The following is a 23,665-nucleotide window of genomic DNA, read 5'->3' as shown; positions in this document are numbered from 1 at the left end:
TAATTCCCACCAATTCAGTCTACCAAAATCCCTTCTTCTATTTCTTGTCTATATCTAGAGAAATTAAAGATTTCTAACATCTGTGAAATAAAAGAATTGTGATTTTAATTCAAATGATATTACATTAAAATATCAAATACATTTAATATATATAAGAAAAATATACATACAGGTTTTTAAAATATGGTGTTTCTACATGGTCAGTCGGGCTGAAATCTTCATGCGCAACACAGTCATAAATCAGACAACATCTAAAACAGTCCTGTTTGATTAAAATTGCATTAAAGGATTCTCCAGACATCTGTAGTATTTAAGAAAACAATATTCTCTAGAGTGCTTTGCATTTGGTGATGTACTGAGGCAGATTTCTAAAAACACCTTCATGTCACAATGAAGAGAACTTTTGGAAGCAAGACCACTGTCAGAAGTTACCTGTCAAAGTGAACAATCTGGCTCATATCTTCTAATAACTGGCATTAATATTTGGTTTTCTGACACTGATCCAAAGGCTATGTTTGGGATCAACCTTGCCCTTCAACATGGGGGGATGCACATCACCTTTACCTGCTCTAGCCACACCTTGTGCCACCTGACAATTCCAATAATTTATCCCTTGAGGATTGTGAGATAAGCTTGTTAACCGAGTCAGGTGTTACACTCTGTCTGCTGCAAACCCCTTGAGACGCTGCGAATTTGAGGTCCTCATTAAGTGGCCTTGGAGTATTTACAGATCACTGAAGGCACAGAGGAGGATCCCCTGCTGCTTATAGTAACTGTGCAGTACCGGATCCCTCAGCATGTTGAGCTCATGCAGACGATCAGAGGACTGGGAGAAGTCGTCTGGGCCTTCACCACAGCCACCCTGGAGAGGATGGCTTGGGTACCCAGGATGCACCATCAGCTCCACCGTGATTGGCTGACACAAGCCGGGACCACACAGGTCCCCGGCTTGTGCTGCGATGGACGTCCGAGCCTGCAGAGCGAAGCTCAGGGCTCTTTGGAGGTTGGAGATGGACATGTTTTGCCCCATTGTGCTGAGGCCCAAGTAGACATCTGGCCATCTGTACAAACCATGCAATGAGAACAGGACAATGAGACTAGAGCAGGCAGAACTATCATGCAACGTCACTTGAAGGTTTATGCACTACACATTTAGAAGGGTCGAAGGTTTATGTAAGTTACGTATCTATAAATATTTAATAATAGTAACATTTTTTTTTATTTTGGCTTCATTTGGGCCTTGCTGTTTGGAACCACACACCCTAAAATATTTATTTTGGCGATTTCATACAGCATCTTTCTAAATGTGCTTGGTTTTTTGTTTTTTTTTTCTTTTGAAATTAAATCCTAATAACTAAACTCCTTGAGTAAAATGCAAAGGATTAAAAAATACCTCCACTTCAAACAGAGGTTTAAAAACAACTCTGGTCACGATGCCACATAAAATAAAATAATAATTACTTATTTTTTATACAGCAATAGCTAGCCATGGTATCAATGTTTCATTAATCCTTCATTTTACTTCATCATAGATCAAGCTTGTTTCCTACTTTTAATCCTTAATTAAATGGCAATTTTGATACTTCATGCACTGTTTACACACCTGATACCGTATCGATGGAAGACCTCCACAGACTGGAGGGCATCCTTCTCAACCTGCAGGTAGAAGTCTCGGAGATGGGGAGGTAGGAAGGTGCAGGAATGAAGGCCAGGCTCCACTGGGACCCGAGTGCATGAGATCCCGAAATCAGAGAGGACTTGTGCAAACACTTCTCGCACCTCTGAAAACACAAAGCATAAAAGACTACACTAAAGTGTGTCAACTATTAACAGGCATCTATATGTTTTGAGTTACACACTAAGGTCACATAATATTTAACCAAATAAAATACAGCCAGATATGTAGAACTTAACAATGGGTGTGGGGGAGGGGAGTGAGCCACACAAAACAAACAATCTATGAAAGGTAACATCCATGGCAGATGTTCACATGCACCTTGGCTGCTGTTGTTACCTGGCAACACGTGTACATGCTGGTGGCCATCCATGTGACTGGGAAGGCGACCAGTGAGCTCACAAAAACGCTTAATCTGGGCCCTAAGTTCAGCCTCCACCTGTCAATTACAGAAAATGAGGCAGCTTGACATTTGATCAAATTATTATGATCATCATGATGATATAATTAAATATTTGACTAGTGTCTAAAGTATACACTTTGAATTTTATAAATACTTTTCCAATGTCTCCAACAATTTTGTCCTGGTGTACTACTATTCATGAATGAAAAATAAAAGGGTTGAGAAAGTAGACAAATAGCAATCGTGAACAACACACTAGAACAATATTTATATAATGCATGACGTAGTCTCACACCACTACAGAAAAAAAAAAAAATCTCACTGCATTGCAATATATTGCAGTTATAAAATGTAACCCTATACCATCTTAAGAACAGGGAAGGCTTTTTTATAGTGGCTATACCAAGACAGCATCACTTGCAATTTTCCTACGTCTATGTCTCTTAATTGCCTATTCAATCTTTTGAACTTTTTGTGCTGTAGAACGTCTTCACCCTCTAACAGTCCTAATGTATTTGTGAGACTGCACACAATCCATAATGGCATTATATTGCATCATATTCATATTGGTGTAGATATTCAGCAGAAATGTAACATGACCATTATTCTGCTCCAGATGCCCTCAGCCCAGTGCTCAGGACACATCAGATGGTGCATATTTTTGCTCTATCCCACCTCCCAGCATGCCTGTACTGAGTCATTGGGAGCTGGGTTGAAGCCAAAATGTGCTTCCAAAAGGACAGTAAACCACAGCTCGGCATAGGTGTATGTGTCAGGGTGTGTGTGTACCTCTGCCATGTTCATTTGGCCACTCTGTAGAACTTGCCGGAAACCCATCTTGCCATGAAAGAAGCCATCTTTATTGAGAAGACTAGATGTCTTCAGCTCCTGGCACACCGGGGCACCTTCCGAGAGGTTTGCATGGAGTCCAATAGGTATGCGATGTCTGAAGTTTAAAGCAAACAGCAAAAGAACCAAAAAGTACATATAGATTAAAATTACTGTGTTAAACGGAACCGGGTGGCTAAGTCTTAATTCTAACCTACTGTATTTGGATATATTCTATGAGTAAATGACAAAGCACTTTTGTAAGTCGCTCTGGATAAGAGCGTCTGCTAAATGCCGTAAATGTAAATGTAAATAAAGCTACAAACACTGTATGAGAACAAGAAAAAACTGCTTTTAATTCAATACGATTAGCTTCACATTATAGACCGATTGCAATGCATCCGGTCAGTGACGATGAAACACTACGACGCAGGTGCGCGGTTTACCTTTTCGCCAGTTCGGCCGCGTTCTCCGCTGACGCGGCGTTAACCAGCAGTGACACATTGGAGATTCCGCCCGCCTGGAAACAATCCACAATTCCTCGATTCCTTCTGTCGCAGTAGCCAAAATCGTCTCCGGTGATGACCAACTTGACTTTGAGCTGAGGCATTTTCACTCCGTGTCGCTGCTGATGCAAACGTCAAATGTTTTTCATCGGCATATTTGATGTATAGCGACGACTGTTTTCTTATAGGCTGGGTCGGGAAAATCCCCTTCATCATATGTCGTCATCCACATTACTTCATATCCTTATGTTTTACGTGGTCAAATTAAGCGATGTGAGGAGGAAACAGCACTAACCGGACTAAACTCCGGCCGTGCGGCCTGTTTCCAGATATAATTCCAGCTGCACGGTTTAACACGGATAGAGGAAATTATTTGCCGCGACTACTGAGCAAATCCATATATAATCAGCGAATTCAGGATGTTCCGTCTAGGTTACCAACTATTCCAGGAACTAGCCAAATCAAACATATCAAAAGAATGGTTCACCGAAACATCTTCCACAATGAACAAATATTCATTCTTTTGTCAGTCTGCCTGCAAACTATTCTTATTTATATCTCGTTAAGCAAACACCATTACTGTTTTCATCTAATTATAGCCATTTATTCCAAGACTGGTAGCGGCCTTTGTCGTTTTCTCTCAACAGTTTTGCCGGACCACATGCTAAAACAAGTAATTTATTTATACGTATATGACTGAAGAGATTAAATAGCCACTCACCCATTTTATTGCAAGATTTGTGCCATTAGCGTCCTTGTCGAGTACAGTGGCTACAGAGTCCTCCCGTGTTCGGACTGAGCACCCTTCATAAACGAGCGAGCCTACTTCCTTTTCCGGGGTTTGGGCGCCCTCTACTGGGGACAAGTGAGATGCATCCTATGAGTAAGATTTATGAACTTACAAAAAGGTTTAAGTGCGTCTCTTCGAGTGAACAGCTGCCCGCGTTTTGCAATGAATTGATGAGGTTATACAGAATACAGTGAGATGCAAAAAAATGTGTATTTGAGAAGTTACATGTGAAATTCAGCTAATTCAGCGTATTGATCAAATCTGGGTTTAATCGGTTTTCACATTACCGAATGAAAAATACGCGTGCATTTGTCTTGTCCCGCGTGGGAACCTCACACGTCCTTGCGTCAATTGGAGTACCGAAATCACCTATTAGATCGCATATTACTTTCTTTTCCTGGTTTTAAAACACATATGTGCGGTCAGATTGAATTGTATACTCATAATACACATTTTCTCGAAGCTTTCTGTATTTATGACACTCTAAGTTAAGAACATTCAAAATAACGTTGAAACGCTACACAGAACAGGATTGAGAGAAATGAGGCATTCGGTTATTGACAAGCCTAGGCGTTTACCAGCAAAGCACCTGTATGAGTGTTGCCACCTGTCAGGTTGAGCCCATCTGGGTAATGGCCGTGAATATCGGCGGCAAAGTGACGCCACCGACGTTGGGTATGATAGGACCTTATAGTAACGAACGAGCAAGATTGTATCGACTCTGGTGAAACTAAAGTTCATTATCTGGTGAAACAAAAGTTCATAACTTTAAGACATTCATGGACACTCTTGTAGGTGTCGGAAGTCCAGCATTTGCCCTAAATTCTCTTTGTCCTAAATTCGGAAAGGAGTTAAATCTGGAGATAAGAGGTAATGATGTCAGTAAAGAAGAGACCTTAACACTAACAGCTGAACTAAACAAAGTGCCAGTGGACCAGAGTGGTCACCTCTGTCCGCTGGTTATCATTCGTCACAAATCCCACCTCACACCAGGACTCGGTGGAGGCAGCCAAAGAACAAAGAAATGAACGATATCAGCACCAGTGGTCGTTGAGCAGACTGCAGACCGCTTGAAAAACTCTGTAGGCTATCTTCGGCATGTATCTTAAAGAGGCGTTTTTAAGTCTTAACGAAGAAACCAGTTCAACCATTATAGTCGAATTCTAGTCATATTCTTATTTACTTATTATGAGCATAAGTAGACGTGATCATTTTGTCATATAATGCTAAATTTGGTCAAATTCGTAGGACTTTTTTTTATTATCAAATGTTACTTTTTATTATCTTATATATAGAATATATTAAGCCGTTCATCGCACTTAACACAATACAGAGGACGCCAGCGGCCGGACTGGATCCTTCGTTAGCGCTCCCGAGTTTAAACCGCAAGATCCGAAAGGAGCCGGAACTCTCTTAAAAACCCCAGTGGGTTTGACAGACTAAGTCAAATTTCAACATCCTTTCACCATTCACTGAAAGTAAAAGTAATAATCAAATGTCACGGTAACTGACACGATGTAAGAACAATGTCATTTCCTTGTATTTCCATATTGCATTTCCAAGTGTAGCCTATGAGCGATGGTAAACGTGTAATTGATACAGTCACGCCGTCATTTTGGCGCAGGAGTAGCAAAGTGTCAATGTACTACATTGTTACCTCATTACGACCTCGACCAATCACTGATCTCCGTGTGTGTGCGCGCACTACTTCCTTGTTTTCGGACTTGTCATGCGGCGATTGGTTAGCAGTAGCTCCGGCGTTTAAATAACACTATCACAGTGATGTAGGAACAAACGGGCCGCATAATGCATCTGTTGAAGGCTATCCGCATCTACTTAGATTTCGTTTTATTGTTTTTCATTTTTGCGAAATGCCAGGGTCGAGACCCAGACACGAGTTATGTTACATGTGGATCCTTAGTAAAATTGCTGAATACAAGGCACAACGTTAGGCTACACTCGCATGATGTTAAATACGGCTCAGGTAAACCAACTACAGGAAATACATTCAGCTAACACGGATCTTAAAATGTAAAAATGTGGAGCATAAATAGGGATTAATAATACAGATTTATGTTTAACAATGATAAATTTGTGTTCAAATCTTACAGGCGTTAATGTATGTCAAGCCGGTTAGCTTGTTAGCCGCTAAGCTAATGACGGCCAACAATGGTCAAATAGTATCATATTTCCTCTCAACTCATTCAGTGGTAACGATAATCTGTTGTCTGCAAACTGGTAATAATAACACCGCCACCGGGAAACAAACATACTCCGTACGCTACTACATAATTTGTGAAGTTTCCCAGGAAAAAAGGTTTTCATTGACACCCATCGTATGGGACACGTTCTCGTTGCTGAGCACCTCAGCCGAGGAAGTGTGCTTCAGTTACGTAGTTATGTAGGTTGTATTAGGCCTAAAATTTATGACCAACAATTTAATTCTAGGTAAAGGCAAATCTTGCCTTAAATTGCTTTAGGCAATTTAAATCCATTTTATGTAATCTCTCAAGACAACTCTGGCATTTGGTAAAAAAATAAATACATTTTAAAAAATGGATATAGATAGACAGGGAAATGGAGAGATGTTAGACTGAAACAAGGTCTTCCTCTTGCATATCATTTATCTCCATCAGATAACTTGTGTGTTGTCTTGCAGTAGTATCCTAACATATGGGACTTGATTTCCACATTAATGTCAACCATAACTTGGTGTTTTATTTTGTGGTATATTGTAATTCAAACCTACAGGTAGTGGTCAGCAGTCAGTTACAGGTGTGGATGCCGCAGATGATGCAAACAGTTACTGGCGTATCCGTGGGAAACCAAATGAGACATGCCAGCGAGGTTTACCCGTAAAGTGTGGGCAGGCTGTCCGTTTCACACACATGAAAACAGGACGCAACCTTCACACTCACCATTTCAGCTCTCCCCTGTCCAATAACCAGGTAATTCATCCAATATTCTCTTTCCCATTAACACAAACATATAATAAAATCCCCAGAAGTTGAAAAAAATGAGTTAAACTTTAATGGCCAAGTCTGGCAGAAGTTACCAAGAAGTATAAAATCAGTTTTTTTCTCTACGTCTTCAGTGCTTATGTGTCTCTAGAATGGAAGTGAGACTGAGGAGTCTCCTCATCCCTTCACCCCCTATACTCTAGATCAGTGATAGTTAGATCAGTTGTGAGACTTAAAAAGCAGAAAGGGTAGCTGGTGGCTGCTTCATGTGCTAGAGGATTGCAGCGTTGTGGGGTCTTATGGCTCTCTTAGTACTTGCTGCTGAGCAAGGCACTAAGCCAAGTCTCTCATTTTCTCAGTGGAACAGCAAACTAGCATGATCAAATTGCAAAACTGGTAAAAAAAAAACAAAAAAAAACAGCAAGTTGTGTTACTCCAGACTTGAGTCACTCTGAAGTGCTTAAAAAAACATACGTGGTGACTCTTGGAATGCTTCTCAGTTGTTGCAGTCTTGTTCCCGCTCTCTGTGTGTGTGTGTGTGTGTGTGTGTGTGTGTGTGTGTGTGTGTGCAGGAGGTGAGTGCGTTTGGAGAGAACGGAGAGGGTGACGATTTGGATGTCTGGATGGTCCAGTGTAGCGGCACGTATTGGGAGCGGGATGACACGGTCCGGTTCAAGCATGCTGGCACCAGCGTCTTCCTCAGCGTGACAGGAGAGCAGTATGGTCATCCAATCCGAGGCCAGCGAGAGGTCCATGGAATGCCCTCGCCAAATCAGAACAATTACTGGAAAGTGATGGAGGGAGTTTTCATCCAACCCAGCAACGATCCTCTGCACCATGACGAGCTCTAAAGTCCCGGAGAGCAATGTGCTCCCTGCCAATCAAGACTGTGCTGCAATATTCTGTTCTGCAAACTTAGTCATTCAAACTGTTAGGTGACCATCCAGCTTTTTTTCCATTTTCCCCTGATGTTATTTGTTCAGTTTTTCTGCCTGCCATATGTGTTTTATTAAAATCACATACACAGAATAAATTATAGATAAAAATGTATATCTCTGTATTGTACTGAATGATATTAGATTGTGTTCCTTGTTAAATACAATGTATCCCCATATTTGCTGATGACCTAGAAGTTTAATATTTAGAAATAGTGGTGGTTTATTTAACTGTGTTATGGCAGAGGAATGACTAGCTATTTGAAGGGGTAGAGGGAAGAATTGTACTGTAACAAAATACATTTTTCATAATATAAAAATAAAGCATTGGACATTACATCAGAGGAAGGTTTGTTTATCTGTTAAATAAAGTTTTGTTACTTTGGTCAATCTAATTCTTTTTTTGTTTCAAAACTAGCCTATTAGTGTGCTGTTGACTGATAGTAAATCAGTCAATTCGATGTGATTAAAATTTGATATGAACGGAATTACTAGTTTAGCGACATGCAGAGTAAACGTGCAGTAAGACAACTTGCTTTCGTTGGAGAAATAAGTACGTAAATTTGAACTGTGGAAAGAAGGAATCGAGCAAAAATTTGTGATGAAAACGTACCTCGATCTCCAGATTGGAATATGGGCTATATAAAAATAATAACCCCACGTATTTCATCTTAAAATATTACAAATCACAAATTTGTTTTTATAAGCGGAAGAGAACATTTCCTGGACGTTGTTTAGTCTTATAAATGTGTTATTAAGCATATAATGCAGGCTGTAGAAATAAAATGGTTAGTAAATCCGTTAGCGATATAATGAAGAGGGAAAAAACGAGTTTTCATAAATTTCTTCGTCCCAACAACTAATTGCCATTACAGAAAAGTTTAATTCTCCGATTTTGAGTGACCAACCTCCACTGCATAAATGCATATAAACTGAGAACAGAACAGTAACCGAAAGTGTGAATCCATTGTAACCTTGAAAGACATTCACGCCTGCGATCAGTAAAGCAGAGCGATCATTGCCTCGTGCAAGCGTTTTCGACCAGAAGATGGCGCAATACCATTGTGCTCAAGCTTTGGCCATTAGGCAATAACTGCAGATCCTCCATGTTGTGATTCAATATGACCCGTGTCACTTCTAAAATAAAGTTTGATTAGTTAATTGCTGACTGAAAAAAATGTCGTCCTATAAAATTGCCACAAAAAAAGAGAAAACTTAGCACTCAATTTCGATTTCTGTCTTGATTGAGCAGACAGTCCAAATAACCCAATTCATCATGGCGCCCAAAGTTCTAAGATAGAACAAATAAATTTGGTTTGCTTTACATATATATAAACGTTATTCTGAAACGAATTAGTTAAAGCTTCAAAGTTTGACATGATGTTATATTTTGTAGACTAGCACTGAGATAAATTCAATGGATTTCATTTTATGTCTATTTTATTCTTAAAGAAAGCATTCGATAGTCTCAATATAGGGTATATGTATATCTCGACGGGTAAACGCAAGCGCAACCATTTTAAACCTCCACGTCCTGTTGTAACTTCACAGGGTATAACGTAGACTATCGTAACTGCGGTACTAGGTGTATGGTAATCTAAACGATAAACTTAATTATTTAATTGACGATTTCCCACGTTATTCCTATATGAGCTAAACAATCTTCTTTTACGTAGTCTCATTTGCCTGAGATAGGTTCATCTCTAAAAACCTATTGACGACACCATGCTAAGATGTCATTTCTGCCTGTTGCTGACAACCCAAAGTTAAACGACTTAAACCATTTTGTTCTTATTTCTATGTCTCTCTCTTGCAGATATGATTAAAGCATTAACCATGATATGTGCAACATGTCCACATGAATTAGTTTGCAAAATGCACTTAAATAGAAAACAAACAGCGGACAACAAACAATAATCCCAATGTTTTTTACAGACAGTTCTCACTGAATGAGAAATAGCTTTCACTTGTACATTTGCAGATATTTATACTCAGGGTAAAACTACATCATCATCAATATGTATTTACTTTTGACCCATAAAGTAACTGAAAATTATATGGAATATGAAATGTTGTATATGTAAGAAGTAAGGATCATCAGAGATGTCAAGTGGAAGGGACTTTAATCCAGATAACTCTTGCACTGTACTCAGAATTAATAGTTAGTTTTTACACCATAATTTATTTTTTATGAAAACAATTAGAAAGTGTATAATAGCTCAATTACATTGTATTATTCTTCCGACTGTACTTAATTTCAACAAATGCCACATCCAGTTTGTGATGAAACTGATAGTGTTTAGATGTCTTTGGAACTTTTTTCTTTGAAGCTTAAGTCAAGTTCTTTAACTGTTGTCAAAAGTCTGCATTCAGCATGAGATCCACAAGTCAAATGGACACAACAAAACAGAACACAATACATGCTGAAAAAAATCTTCCCAACTTTTATTGAGATGAGCAGTTTTTCCTGCATAACACTGAAACAAAACAGAAACACCTGGTTAAATTGGTGGGTGTTAGCTCAGCCTGTTAGCCAGCTACATCAGTAAAACACGCACTTTGCGGAAGACCAGATGGATAGATATATGTGTGTGTTGTCTAGTGGACTGATGCCCTTTCATTATTGCACTGCTTGCTGCATCACCCACAGTAGTGCAACAGAGAAAGAGTGTCAGGCAACAGACAAATACCAACCAGTGGCTATCCCTCTCCACCCCTCCCCCCCCCCCACCACACACACACACACACACACACACACACACACACACTTCTTTGCATTCTTTGCCTTTTTGTTGTCAGAAAGCCATTCAAAAAAGATATTACTCAATTACCCATTTTCCTTTACCATTTTCCTATACTATTTGCAACTTTTATTTATAGACTGCATAAGGTTTAAAGTGCCCATTAATCTCACTGTGTGAACAAACTTTTTATAAAGCAGGTTGCCAGCAAAATCATTAACTATATCTCAAACTAAAGTAAAAATGCCCAAAAAGCTTAGATGTCTAAAGCTTTATTCAAATGCAGCCTTTGAGTAGCATGTACTTGAGCTCTGATTTACACAACATAACTGTGCACTCATTGATCATTTATATTTCCATGTTTTCGTGTAAGATGGGACTTCAACTCAGCACAACACAACATGTGGCTAAATTAATGCATCATACCATCACGCCATTGAATGAGGCTGATAAAATCACCGAAATGGCAGTATATGAACATAGTAAATCTCAGGCTCAATATTTTTCATAGTTTTCCCCATAAATTGCTTGAGAACTACATATAAAATCAAGCAAACCTGGCAAGAATTTAGCAATAGTGACAGTAATATTAACCGAAGGGCTTACTTTGCTGTCTGCCTTTATAAGGTTGCACCAGTAATAATCTTTAGGGATCAATTAAGCATAACCATGCTTTTATAAACAAACCCCAACTGACAATCCTTGAAGATTTACTTCCATCAAAGAACTGTATCTAAATCTTTCAAATTCTCTAAATAAATTACTATTAATATATAATCCCAGTAATGTCAAAAATGTAAAAAAAACAAACTGACTAAAAAAGAATAACTAAAAAAAGAATAACTATCCCTTATCACCCAAAACTTTAAATACTGTGGTTTAATTTTATCAGTTTACCAGTTACTTGTTTGTTTTTAAATGTGAATTTATCACATAGTCGTAGGATTCAAAAGATAACTTGCAGCTGCCAGTGCATATCCCCAATAAGGGTTAGAAATTAATCTTTGCATAATGAAACCTCTAAAGGTTTATTTCTATAACTCATGCTAAAACCATGCAGGACGCACAAAAATTCAAGCATCATACTGACTCGTACTGATTTCCACCTATGATAGGAAGAGCTTGCTGGTTTCAGGGTGTCACCCCTCAAAAGCCATAGAAATCATCAACGTGTAAAAACTTTAACCCCCTTACAAAGTGTACTAGAATGTTTTCATGCAAGTCAGTTTCTCAACAAAACACATGTAGCATGACATGACAGAAGGAAGAATCCAGGGCCTTGCCATGCATTTTTACACCAACACTGAAAAGCAACACCAAAGTATCAGAAAGTGTGAATATTTGATACTGCAGATATCCCTTGAAGTCAAGACCCTATAAGCAATATTGCACTACTCCAGTTACAGTCAAAAAAGCAGAGGCAATATTGATAGGGTCTCACCTGCAAGGTGAACTGTACAATGTGAAGGTATGAAACAATGTAAACGCATGTATAATTAAAAATAAAAAGCAAAAAGACACAGTATGCCTCTTAGGGACTGCCCATGTGTTTTTAACCGTTACCTGTCTAAAGCCACGCCCTCTTTAACGTCACCCATCATCTAGCTCGCTCCAGCATAGAACACAGCCACTGAATGCAACCTGCCATATTTTTCACCACCAGTCCGAGCAAATACATTACTACAAAGCTTTTTTATAGGATAAATAATACATTAAAAATATGCGAATTCAGGTAAACCTGACCAGGTGAACCATCCCATCCCGATCTTTAAGGTTCACTGGATCATAGCCTACTCATATATTGTGAAAGTATATAAAACTACTTCGACTTTTCCCAACCACACTTTGGAACACCAAAGGTGGCTCCAGTGTTTAAATGCAGGTCTCCATGATGCAGGCCTACGGTAAGAGACGCAGTATGGGGAAAAATAAAAGAGTTTACAGAAAGTGTAAATGCTGCCAGCATAATTTAAGGGTAAGGCTGCACGTATAATCTAATTTACGAAGAACTGACAACCCAAATAATATATTTTGATCCAAATAAATAAATGCACACGGGTTATTTTAATTACACAGTGAATACAGACAAAGGGCTTAATATGGAATGTAATCGTGCACTCTTTTCAAAAGCCCAAAGTGTAAGACAAGTCCTCGTATCAATTTATTATTAAGGCAAAAGGGTATGTCCTGTTGGCAGCTTTTTAGTGTACCTTAAATTAAGCGAACCATTTCTAATCACGAAGTATCAAACAAAATATATAACGTGCTAATATGGCTTGATACATGGATCCTGTCTGTGAAGGTCCTTTAGTTTCAATATTCGCTCAACATATGGACAACGTGGGCCAAAACACAGAAGCTCTGACTGACTCTCTCTAAGCGTCAGCCTCCTGTAAACTGTAATTCCTCGCATACCAGCTTGTCCCTGCGAGCAAACTACATGTTCCAACAGAGATTTCTTCTTTGGGGTTTTTACCATTAAGTAACATGCATGATCGTACTTGTCTCTAACTTGCTGACGAACAGACTACTTAAAAATCGACGCTTTCTGAACATTAAAGCCGTATTAAATGACGATGAAGCTGCGGAAACGGAAGCTGAACCCTTTACATTAATGGCTCTGCTCAACTCGTCAGAACAGCGAATTCGAACACAGACTCGTGATATATCTGTGGTGGTAAATTCCAATTGCCTGACCATAAGGTTAGTATCACGGCCTGTCTCCTAAGATATGGTCGGTGTACCATATCACCGACCATACCATGTAACCCCCAAAATGCCAAACCAGTCTTAAAGATAGGAAAAAAAAATCCGCTGATTAGGAATTTGACAAGAAACTGCATGCACCGATTGACTGTTGTATGGAGCTATTAATTCATAGTTGACACAGAACAATAAAAAAAAAAATATCACAGTACAAATGACCTTTTACACTTACCACTAGGCCTGTTACTAAAGATGAGCCTTGATCACGCGGAGCAAAAAAGGTGTAGGCCCCTGCGTGTTTCCAGTAGGCCCATGTGAGTGTGCCGCACATGCGCGTTTGCCCATACAGGCAACACAGCGCTGTCATTTCTAACATGGATATACGTGTTCCTGCGGTGCTGTGCGGCCATGTAACACCCCAAGACCACCGCGTGCGTACACGTGTGTGTGTGTGTGTGGGGGGGGTGGGGGGTGGGGGGGGGGCTCTGCTGTTGCCAGGATACGTGGAAGAGAAACCATAGCCAGCCAAATATATAGACTACGCTCACACCTATGCGCATAACAGGCTTCTTGGCGCATGCGATTCCCAATTCCTTTTAAAAGCGTAGGCGGGTATGCGCACTCTGAGTATGCTCACATTAAGACGTGACGAAGTAGAAGTTCCACTTCCTTAACCTTGGACACTGAGAGGGAAAATGTCACTCTGGGATGTCCCTTCTCTCTTTCCCTCCCTTCCTCCCCTAGCAGAACGAGACCTGCCCTCTGCATTCCTTACAAATAGTCCCATCCCCCACCGACCTGCCTCAAATAGGAAATTCATCCCGCCTCCTCTCTTCTTACCATATAAACGTCCAAAATATAGTTTTGCTCATTTTAAGCTCTGCGTATCCACATGTGTAGCTCAAGAAAACAATGGCAGAAGAAATCAATTATCTCTAAAATAGGGGGGGGGGGGGGTGTATCCTACCTGTACAGCTCCACGAGCTAATTGGGTACACGATATGTTTCGTAAACGGAGCATTCACAAGACGAAATTAATGTTTTGTGTTTAAGGCTCAGCTGTTAGGTCCTCCCCCAAACTCTGATTTTAAAAAGTACCAATTGACACAGCGGCAAGGGCGGTGGGACAAGTCTTCTTACAAAGACGAGCTTTAAAGCTTAACATTACCATAAACATCTCGAGTGTTAATTAAAATGGTTTTTTTGGTTGTTGTTTTTTTTTTTTTAAACGTCACTGTAAGATGTCAGTACTTTACTCAGAACTCACAACAGAAAATAGGGGTCAATAAGTGCGTAATTTATTTAGAAACATAGGATTGGGAGAAGTATAAAAAAAATAATTAAGGTTAATATTCTTTTTAGACCTAAAAAGTAACAAAGATGTGGTGCGTCTAGAAATACTATATAGAATTTGATTTATGGAACATCTCGTGCACCGAAATATTAAAGATGAAGAACTAAAAGACTACCAAGCATTTACATTTATGTGGCACGTAACTTATTACAAGAACCAAAAGACGTACAAGTGGTATAAATTTTGTGTCACGTTATTAGTCTTCTAAAACCCATAGTCGTGACGTATGGTATGTTAGGCCTAAGATATATGTTAGGTTAGAGAATTTCCTCAAACGTGCGTAAACTTCAGAAACTCACTTCAAAGCATTGTTCAAATGTTACTTAATCTAACACGTGGTTTTCAGTGCAAACGAAGACGACCTCTGAAGTTCTGTCGAACAAAATGTTCTTTCTGAGGAGGCGTGGTCTCGAGGCCTTTGCCGCCATGGGGGATAGAGCGTTGTACTATAGATGTCCTATAGCACATGGCGTATAGTCTGTGACACAAGGACTCCAAGTATGGCCTTGGCTTTACTTACTACACTAAAGGTATGCTTTAGACGTCCGGAGTCAGTGTAAAGTAGAACATCATTAAGGCCCTATTCTGTCACGAAAAAAAAAATCCCCTGAACGTTTAAAGTAAGCTTATAGAACGATAAACAGCACATCATTTCGGCCCTAACTAAATTGTCTGTCCATAAAATATCATTTGAGTTTGCGAAAGCCGAATGCAATGACAATACTATTGCACTGCTTGATTAGATGGTTCAGTAGTGCAACATCGTCAAAGCAAAAGACTTTAGCACATTCTAATCAGTATCGTAAGAACACAGACTACGGCTAAGTGCACCACGTTCTATACATTATTCCCTTCTTAAATCGCTAACTATAATTTTCAGGCTAGTTAAACTAGACGTTGTGAAGCAAGTTATCTGTATAGCAGTGAAAAGATGGGACATGATTCACCTAAAATGCCTTTCTTTGGTGAATTTTACTGCATCATAATTTAGTTTCTATACAGGTGCTACATATACACTAATATACACACGACTTACGTGTTGGAACTAAATTATATAATCCTCCGTTTCTGTGCCACCACAAAGGAGAGATTGTGCATGAATTGATGGAATGATTTTATATACAATTTAATTGTGCTAGAGTCAATAAGCGTTCAAAACACGCTCATAAAAGATACACACAATCTAATTTTTTTAAATAAAAAAAGCTCAATTTAATCGCCTAATAGTAAACTACGAACATGACAATGACCAAATAAAAATTACGATAACCAGTAAATAATACATATTAAGAATCACAATAATTTTGAACAAGAGGTTGGACATTCTAAATCTGAAGGGGAGGGGTGGTGGATGTTTTGTCGTCCAATGCCCTTTTAATATTGCACTGCTCAGCTGATTCCACAGTAGTACAACAGAAAAAGGGCCCTGGTCAACAATATAAGAGGAGCCCACTAGAAGATGACAGTTACAGTCCACTGTTGTGGACTAATTTATCATTTCACCGCCAACATAATGTATTTGCTTTGAATCAAATGAGCAAGGCAAACTCAGGATTTCATCGTGAAACATATAGGCCTAGTAGAAATAATCGTTTTAATTACGCCACAGACCACCAAGAGGAGTAAAACGCACATATTAAAATACCAGAACATTGTTAATTATAATTTCATAATTTCCATGTTTACAGTAAAAATAGTGGAGAAAGCTTAGATCATTAGAGCTATTTGAGGATCAATATAAAGAGTTTAGCTATTTATGAAAAGTAAATTGGACTTTAAAAAGCAAAATTCCAAAACATAACTAGCTCTTAATTTAAGTCCGTAAACTAAATCAGATCAACTCTTAGAAATAAGCTTTAAATAACAAATTACATTATTTCCAAAGGATAGGACCAATATCGTTTGTGAAATTAGTGTGAGATTAAACATTGCAAAAGCATCGTTCTAAAAGCCATGAACTTGGTCTCTCCAAGTGAAACAAGGGGAAATAATTGGGGCAAAGATTACATTCCGCGATACAACACCAGAATGCTTGATTTAATATGTACTATTCTTACCCCTTTGGCCAAAGTGGCCATTTGAAACCCCCTCCTAGTTGGGGGACGAGGTGAAGGGGCGGGGGCTACCGTAGGTTGTTATTTTCAGTGTCTAGTAGTATAGATCACTTGTGAAGCTAGTGAACGCCATTAATATGGCCTAAGCCTGGTAGGCCCTTATTTGATTAGAATAACCACAAGCATTTGAGTTAAATATCTACTGCAAAATCGTTAACGCTTTCCACGCGCTCTCTCACACGAAGCATGCGCGCGCGCGCGCGCTCGCTGGCACGCACGCAAGCAAGCAAACACAAATAAATGTCAGAGAAAGCTTTAAAGATGTTTCAAATGTTACTTTTCCCGTTTGTTTGTTTGCTTGTTTTTTATTTTTATTTTTGCCAGCAGTTCCGTAGACTGCACAAGTACTCACGATACCCTTATTCGTCGTGGCCGACAGATTTTGCCTTCAGACATAACGAAAAACCTCAACTTCCACCTCTCGGGGAAAGATGATAATAATGGCACGATGGAATTCGTGTTTACTACTATAACGTTCGAACATGCCAGATCTAATCACACTTCTGCTTGAAACTAAGACATGTGAAAAATAGCAATTTCTCCTCCACCCAAGCAAGTGCCCCGTCTAACTCCAACAGGCAGGCCTTGTTTAGTGTGTCTGGGGCCGAAAGATCCGTTAGGCCAATTAAACCTTTCCCAGAAATAAATCTTTGTATGTAACTGGCCTACGTAAAATAAGCAGGCTACACTACATGTAGGTTAACATTTGCATGCAGATTATTGGTTTACAGACCTATAGTGTAGTTTAATTATTTACCTGGGTACTTTAGACTAATTGGACCAACAGTTCAGGTATCTCCAGAAGTATGATTTTAGATACTCAAGGAAGAAGCGAGACCGAGCTTATTGACTGACAAAGTCTTCTCCTGAAAAGGCTACCATGTACACCGCCGCGAGCGCAAGCGAACGCAATGCCCTCCTGCTCTATAACTGGTGGGCTCCGAACATCTGAACCTACAGCCATGTTCAGGGCTTCCAGCTAGCACCCTGCTCGAAGCTTTCCCCACCCAAAGCGAGAAGATATTGTCGTTGTCCTTTCAGCTCCCGCCATTTCCGAGAAATCACCCGGATGCTACTCACAAACATAAAGAGGACCCCCCAAATTTCATGAATGGTACCTGGCCAAGGGAGGGACAATCCTTGAAAGCAGAAGAAACGACAAAAAGAGAAAAGTTGGACCAAACGATTTCAAGGCAAAAAGCCACAAATATTTCCAACCCGTTCCTTCGCATTCATCCAGTTTAACACTATGCCATCTTGTCATCCTGGCTCATTCTTTCTTCGCATTGTCTAGGTAACGAAAATTGTAATTTATCCATGGCCAGCCTGACGGCCTCTCTGCTCCAGACTCCATCTTTGACTAGTTGACATTCAGCTCTTGCTGAAGCAAATTCCTTATTTGCATGCATGTTTCTGATTGGTCCGTTTCTGCGCTAGTCTTTGCCGCTTGAAGAGTCATTGGTCGTCGTCTGAGGCATTTAACTGTCTTATCACCAACGTGATTGGTCGCATTCCGCGAAGCGTCATCGTATAGTTTTAGTTTAACAATGAACACTCAAATTCCGCTCTCCATTCACAAATTTCTCATTATCCACCGTTTGCGCGCAACGAGACTATTTAGAGATTGGTTTTCTTATGTAGCCACATACAGATGAAATAATAAAGAAAACTGAACAGTACCCAACTGTTATTTATACCATGTGTACAGTGGATAAAATTTGACAAAAGAGCAAGGAAAATAGTTTGACATTTGGGTACAGAAGGATACTCGCATAGGTGCTACGGAAAAATACAAAAGGTGCTTAAATATTAATTACACTGTCTTTAACATCACATACAAAATAACTCGTTTGCAAAATATATAAAATCGCTTGTCCTTCCGTACAATTTCAATGTAAACATGTAACAGTGTTGCATAGCTAATACTGTGAAAATTCGTATATCCCACACCTAAAATCGTAAAGTTGAAAGTTGTAGATTTTTAGTTCTTCTCCTTTATTATTATTACGGCACTTACAACTTTGAAACTATAATAAAATCCCGTGTAGACTACTAGCTTCTGGATCGTCTAAAAAGAGGCCATACTGACAAGATGGCCTAGAGAAGGAACCGTGGAATGCGCAGAGAAGGCATTCTATAGGTCGCTGTGATGGATATTCTGGTCGAGGGAAAGATGATGGTGGTTTGAGGGGGGAACCGGAGGCGGACGCTCACTGGAGGCGCTTAGGCTGACGCTTGGAGGAGGGCAGCGGCCTGTAAAATCCAGCATTCCTGACCAATGGAGCTGAAATAATGGCATTGTCCAGCGGAAAGGAGCACGCCTCTCGCTACCTCGCACTCCCGCGTTTACTGCGGGGACCTGATTGTGTGGCTAATCGGTATAGACCGTTTGATCTAAAGCAGAGCGTGAATTCGGTATGCTGCGGACACACCGAGGGACACGCAGAATCTGAAAGTCTCTCTCTGCTTCTCTCTCTATATCACTCTCCATGGAGCGTGCCCACACATCCATGCACATTTTTGCCAAACAAATAGCTATTGATATCTGCAATGTACTGCATATGTAAAGAAGTGTGTGTGTGTGTGTGTGTGTATGCGTGTGTGTGTGTGTGTGTGTGTGTGTGTGTGTGTGTGTATGCGTGTGTGTGTGTGCTCGTCTTGTATGTCTTTCTCTCTCTTAGTATATTATATATATATATATATATATATATATATATATATATATATATATATATATATATATATATATATATATATAGTTCAAGGGAGGAGTGGAAAGGGTAAATCACAAGCAAGGGTTTGTTGCAATAGGAGAAGGTTGCTGTACAAATGTCTATTTAAAGACATGACTTAAGATACATCCACTCTGTATGCTACATTACATAAAAGTCGTGATTCCCCAAAATCAGCTTTTCCTTTTTTTCATATTTCCTTTTTCACAAAACAGTATATAAGATGCATTTTTTTTCGCTTACTGCATAAGAAGACTATAACCCCTCGTCTCATGTGCCCGTATAAACTGGTTAATGTTTAAGTTATTGGGCAACAGTTTTCGTTTGCAAATTCACCTGCTCCCTCTGCAAAATGTTGCACGCTTAGATTTCGCTCACACACTCACACACACACTCACACACTCACACACTCGCGCGCGCGCGCGCACACACACACACACACACACAAACAGTCTATACCCCACCCATCCGTTATCCCTGTTTTTATATATTTAATCAACATATCGATATATGTATGATTGATGCCCTTATTTTAAAGACAGGAACAGATACGTGCACAAACATACATACTATATTCACAGGCCTACAAGTACTAGCACAGTAAGAGGAAGAGAAACCGAATTAATTTTCCCACCCAATCCCCGCCCTACCTCCGCCCCTATCTTGGCACGTGACGAGCGTACTACAGTTCACCGCACCCTCGGTAGCAGTAGCTCCTGTCGCGGCTTGAAAAACTTCTGCAGCGATTTGCTTCGCAGAACTACGATGCCATTTGCATGTTTACCAGTTCATAGACATAGGAATGAATTTTCTCTTGCGTCAGAGTTGTGTGTTACACAATGTATGTCAAAATACGTGTGGACAAATTGTTTAAACTTATCTACTGTTCTTATTGCAAGATATTTATGGAATACAAAATGTATTCTAATATATAGGCTTGATCTTACGTGCACTTAAGATACTTAATCCTTTTTTTCCTCACCGTTCCGTATAGTGAACCATTTGGTGGTGTTTCGTTAACTAATTCAACAAATATTTAAAGATTCATCCGATGCATAATCTAATCGACAAATGTTACATTTATGATGACCAATTCATGTGACAGAATTAGTTAGGACCGTTTTTTAATGGATAACCAATTATTCATGAATGTAAGCATCTATAATCTAAATTATTGAAAGTAAAAATACAATGTCCTTTCTTTCTCCAGCTTTATTGTTAGTTTTACTTTAGATATGATTTTGATGTAATATGTCGCCATAGGAAGCAAATGAACATGTTTGATTTGGGTGTTCTTGTGATAAAGAGAAAATATGGCTCTCAAATATGCATTTTTATATACAACCTTGGCTGCAAAGGAAATAAACTTGGAACTTGCTAATATTCTACATGAAATCTGCATCATCTCAGTGCTGTTGAGCTACTTGACAGCCACAGCACTTAAAGGTTTCTCTTTTTCTACAGTGAGTCATGGGCTTCCTTCCGCTCACAAATGGTGCATGTGGCTTCCCCTCTCCCTCCCCCTTTCTCTCTTTTTCTCAGTCACACACACACACACACACACACACACACACACACACACACACACACACACACACACACACACACACACACACACACGCTCTCTCTCTCTTTCTCTCTTTTTCTCTCCTTCCATGAAATGAAGCCTCTATCCTTCACCTCTTCTTTCATATCCAACCCATAAGTGAAGTCCTCCCCCCCCCTTTGACTCTTTACGCAGGCTGCAACCTCCTCTTCCTACCCCCAGCCCCAGCCCCGCCCTCTGACCCCGCCCCCTGACCCCGCCCCCAGTCCCTGCTGCAGTCTCCCTTCATTGCATGCATGACATTCCAGCTGAGTGGGTGGCATGAAGCCTCCCACTGCTGAGGCAGGAGAGGCTGTAGAGACAGTACACTGATTCACACTGTAAAGTATGCCTATTGATACTGTCTGTTTCACACACACACACACACACACACACACACACACACACACTCACACACATATGCCTGAATAAACAGACAAAGAGTTACACACACACAAGTCAGATGCGTACACTTAAAAGCAAAACTTCTGATATGGTCTGTCCTACACTCTTGACACATCATATTTGCACCAGAATAAACATACACATTAGTATGAAACATGACAATATTCAAAATAACTACTTGTAATAAAAACTACAAATCAGATTTTTAGATTTAAATTTAGATTTTTTATTTTATATAAATATCTTTATCAAAATCACTTTTATGAAAGTAAAGAATTCAAGTCCATAATTAGCATGATCCTCGCTGTTCTGGATACATTTGTATATTTATTGAATAATACATATTAATACATTTATTAATGATTTATCTCCCTCTGTTTTCTTTAAAATGAAGATGAAAAAAATCCTCATGCTACTAGTAACCATGTATTCGGTTAAACATATAAGCTATCAGAACCAGTATAATCACACCTGCACCCTGCACTTAACTGAAAAAAAAAAGAAACAAACAAATAAGACCAAGGCTGTGTTCACACACAAGCCTGATTCATGAATTAGATTAGGTTTCTTCTGGTGTTCAGTAGCAACAAATCACGAATAAGAGGGGATTATAAAACATATCTTTAATAACACCCCAAGACAAGGTGACAGCATTAACGCCAGGCGTTCCCCTCTGTGGCCCTTCTTTACAGCATCATGAAGCTGAGCTTAGAGTGGGGGGTCTCGAGGCTACCCTATTCATAATAGGTATAGCACATAAACATTTCCATAGGGGCTTTTCCTTTTCCTACCTCCCCATACTAACCCCTTTGATTTCTGCTCTCTCTCTCTTACACACACACACACACACACACACACACACACACACACACACACACACACACACACACACACACACACAGCATACCTTACACATCTTTTAACCTCGGCACAGGAAATGCTTCCATGAATGGAAATGTAAATAATAGAAATTCACCATGATTGCCAGATGTGGATTAGGATGCCATCAACATTTTTTCTTTCTCATTATGGTAGAGTCTCTCTCTCCCTCTCTCTGTTTCTCTTTCTTTTCTCTATCCCTCTTTCCACCCCCTCCTCCCTCCTGAAAGAGGAAACTATGGGACCTCCTGCTGACCTTTGACCCAGCGAGGTCAGCATCCACAGAATTCCCAGATGTCAGAGTTCGGAGCTGCTGGTTAGAGGCTCAGGTTACGGGTGGGTCTGAGTGGCGCCAGGACATTTGTCTCTTGCACACCAGGTTTGGCCCACACGTGCGACCCAGTCTGAAGCTTCCATCTCTACACCGGTCTGCAGCCAGACCTCTCAGACTACTGGCACAGTCCCTGAGCTTCTAGAATGTTCACAAGGTTACCATTTTAGTCACCCCATGATGTCACAATGGAACTGATTAGTCATTGTTACATCATATGCTTGGAATACAATTAGAACCCATTTGGTTTGTAATAATGTTTCTGTTTCTATGCTGTACCTTTAGATTCTACCACAAAAGATTTTTCATGACAGATATTTTGTGTTTATGCCATTTCTGCAGTTCCTCAGCCCAGAAATTTAAATCTTCTCAGAATACATGACTGCAACTAAAACCAAAAGACAACCAGTAAGATGATGGAACCTTTTTAATTTGGATAGGTTCTAATTACACAATACACAGAGCTCAATAATCATACCTCCAGAAATGGAAAACTTGCATGCTTTTAGGAACAAAATTTGGATCAATTCAGTTATCTGAATCTATACTACCTAAAAATATCCTTTTAGGGCACTAGAGATTTTACACAGCATACTGCTCGGATCATAATGGTATCTGTTTTAAATGTAAGCAAGAATCACAGAAGTCATTCACTTATTATAACAGCAACCATGCAGAGAAACCATATTATTCAAAGCTTCTTTGGCTAACCTCACCAACC

At 39.7% G+C, this 23,665-nt stretch overlaps 2 protein-coding genes and 1 long non-coding RNA gene across 4 annotated transcripts; 1 reads left to right on the top strand and 2 right to left on the bottom strand.

The window, feature by feature from the left end:
- Positions 1–83: 83 nt before the first annotated feature.
- Positions 84–4,286, bottom strand: ydjc (YdjC chitooligosaccharide deacetylase homolog). Of its 2 annotated transcripts, none has more exons than XM_035529995.2 (6): positions 4,134–4,286; positions 3,353–3,531; positions 2,868–3,024; positions 2,015–2,114; positions 1,604–1,781; positions 84–1,061 (listed from the first exon to the last, which is right to left on the bottom strand). In XM_035529995.2, the coding sequence occupies exons 2-6, from the start codon at positions 3,514–3,516 to the stop codon at positions 725–727; spliced, it is 936 nt and encodes a 311-aa protein (XP_035385888.1). In that variant the 5' UTR covers positions 3,517–3,531; positions 4,134–4,286; the 3' UTR covers positions 84–724. The 2 variants fall into 2 exon arrangements, with proteins under 2 accessions (XP_035385888.1, XP_026878969.2); XM_027023168.3 differs by having other exon boundaries at positions 3,353–3,534; positions 4,134–4,275.
- Positions 4,287–5,927: 1,641 nt separating this feature from the next.
- sdf2l1 (stromal cell-derived factor 2-like 1) lies at positions 5,928–8,487 on the top strand. Its single transcript, XM_027023169.2, has 3 exons — positions 5,928–6,186; positions 6,954–7,150; positions 7,735–8,487. The coding sequence occupies exons 1-3, from the start codon at positions 6,009–6,011 to the stop codon at positions 8,011–8,013; spliced, it is 654 nt and encodes a 217-aa protein (XP_026878970.1). The 5' UTR covers positions 5,928–6,008; the 3' UTR covers positions 8,014–8,487.
- A 2,034-nt stretch (positions 8,488–10,521) lies between these two features.
- LOC145657839 (uncharacterized) lies at positions 10,522–18,341 on the bottom strand. The gene is made up of 2 exons (XR_014123713.1): positions 18,131–18,341; positions 10,522–10,574 (listed from the first exon to the last, which is right to left on the bottom strand). It is a non-coding gene; the product is annotated as an uncharacterized LOC145657839 (long non-coding RNA).
- Between the last annotated feature and the right edge of the window lie 5,324 nt (positions 18,342–23,665).

The sequence above is a fragment of the Electrophorus electricus genome, chromosome 5 (assembly GCF_041902795.1).
Source record: "Electrophorus electricus isolate QZ-2024a chromosome 5, ASM4190279v1, whole genome shotgun sequence".
NCBI lineage: Eukaryota > Metazoa > Chordata > Actinopteri > Gymnotiformes > Gymnotidae > Electrophorus > Electrophorus electricus.
Note: the sequence above shows the minus strand (reverse complement) of the source record. Positions and strands in the feature narration are given on the sequence as shown.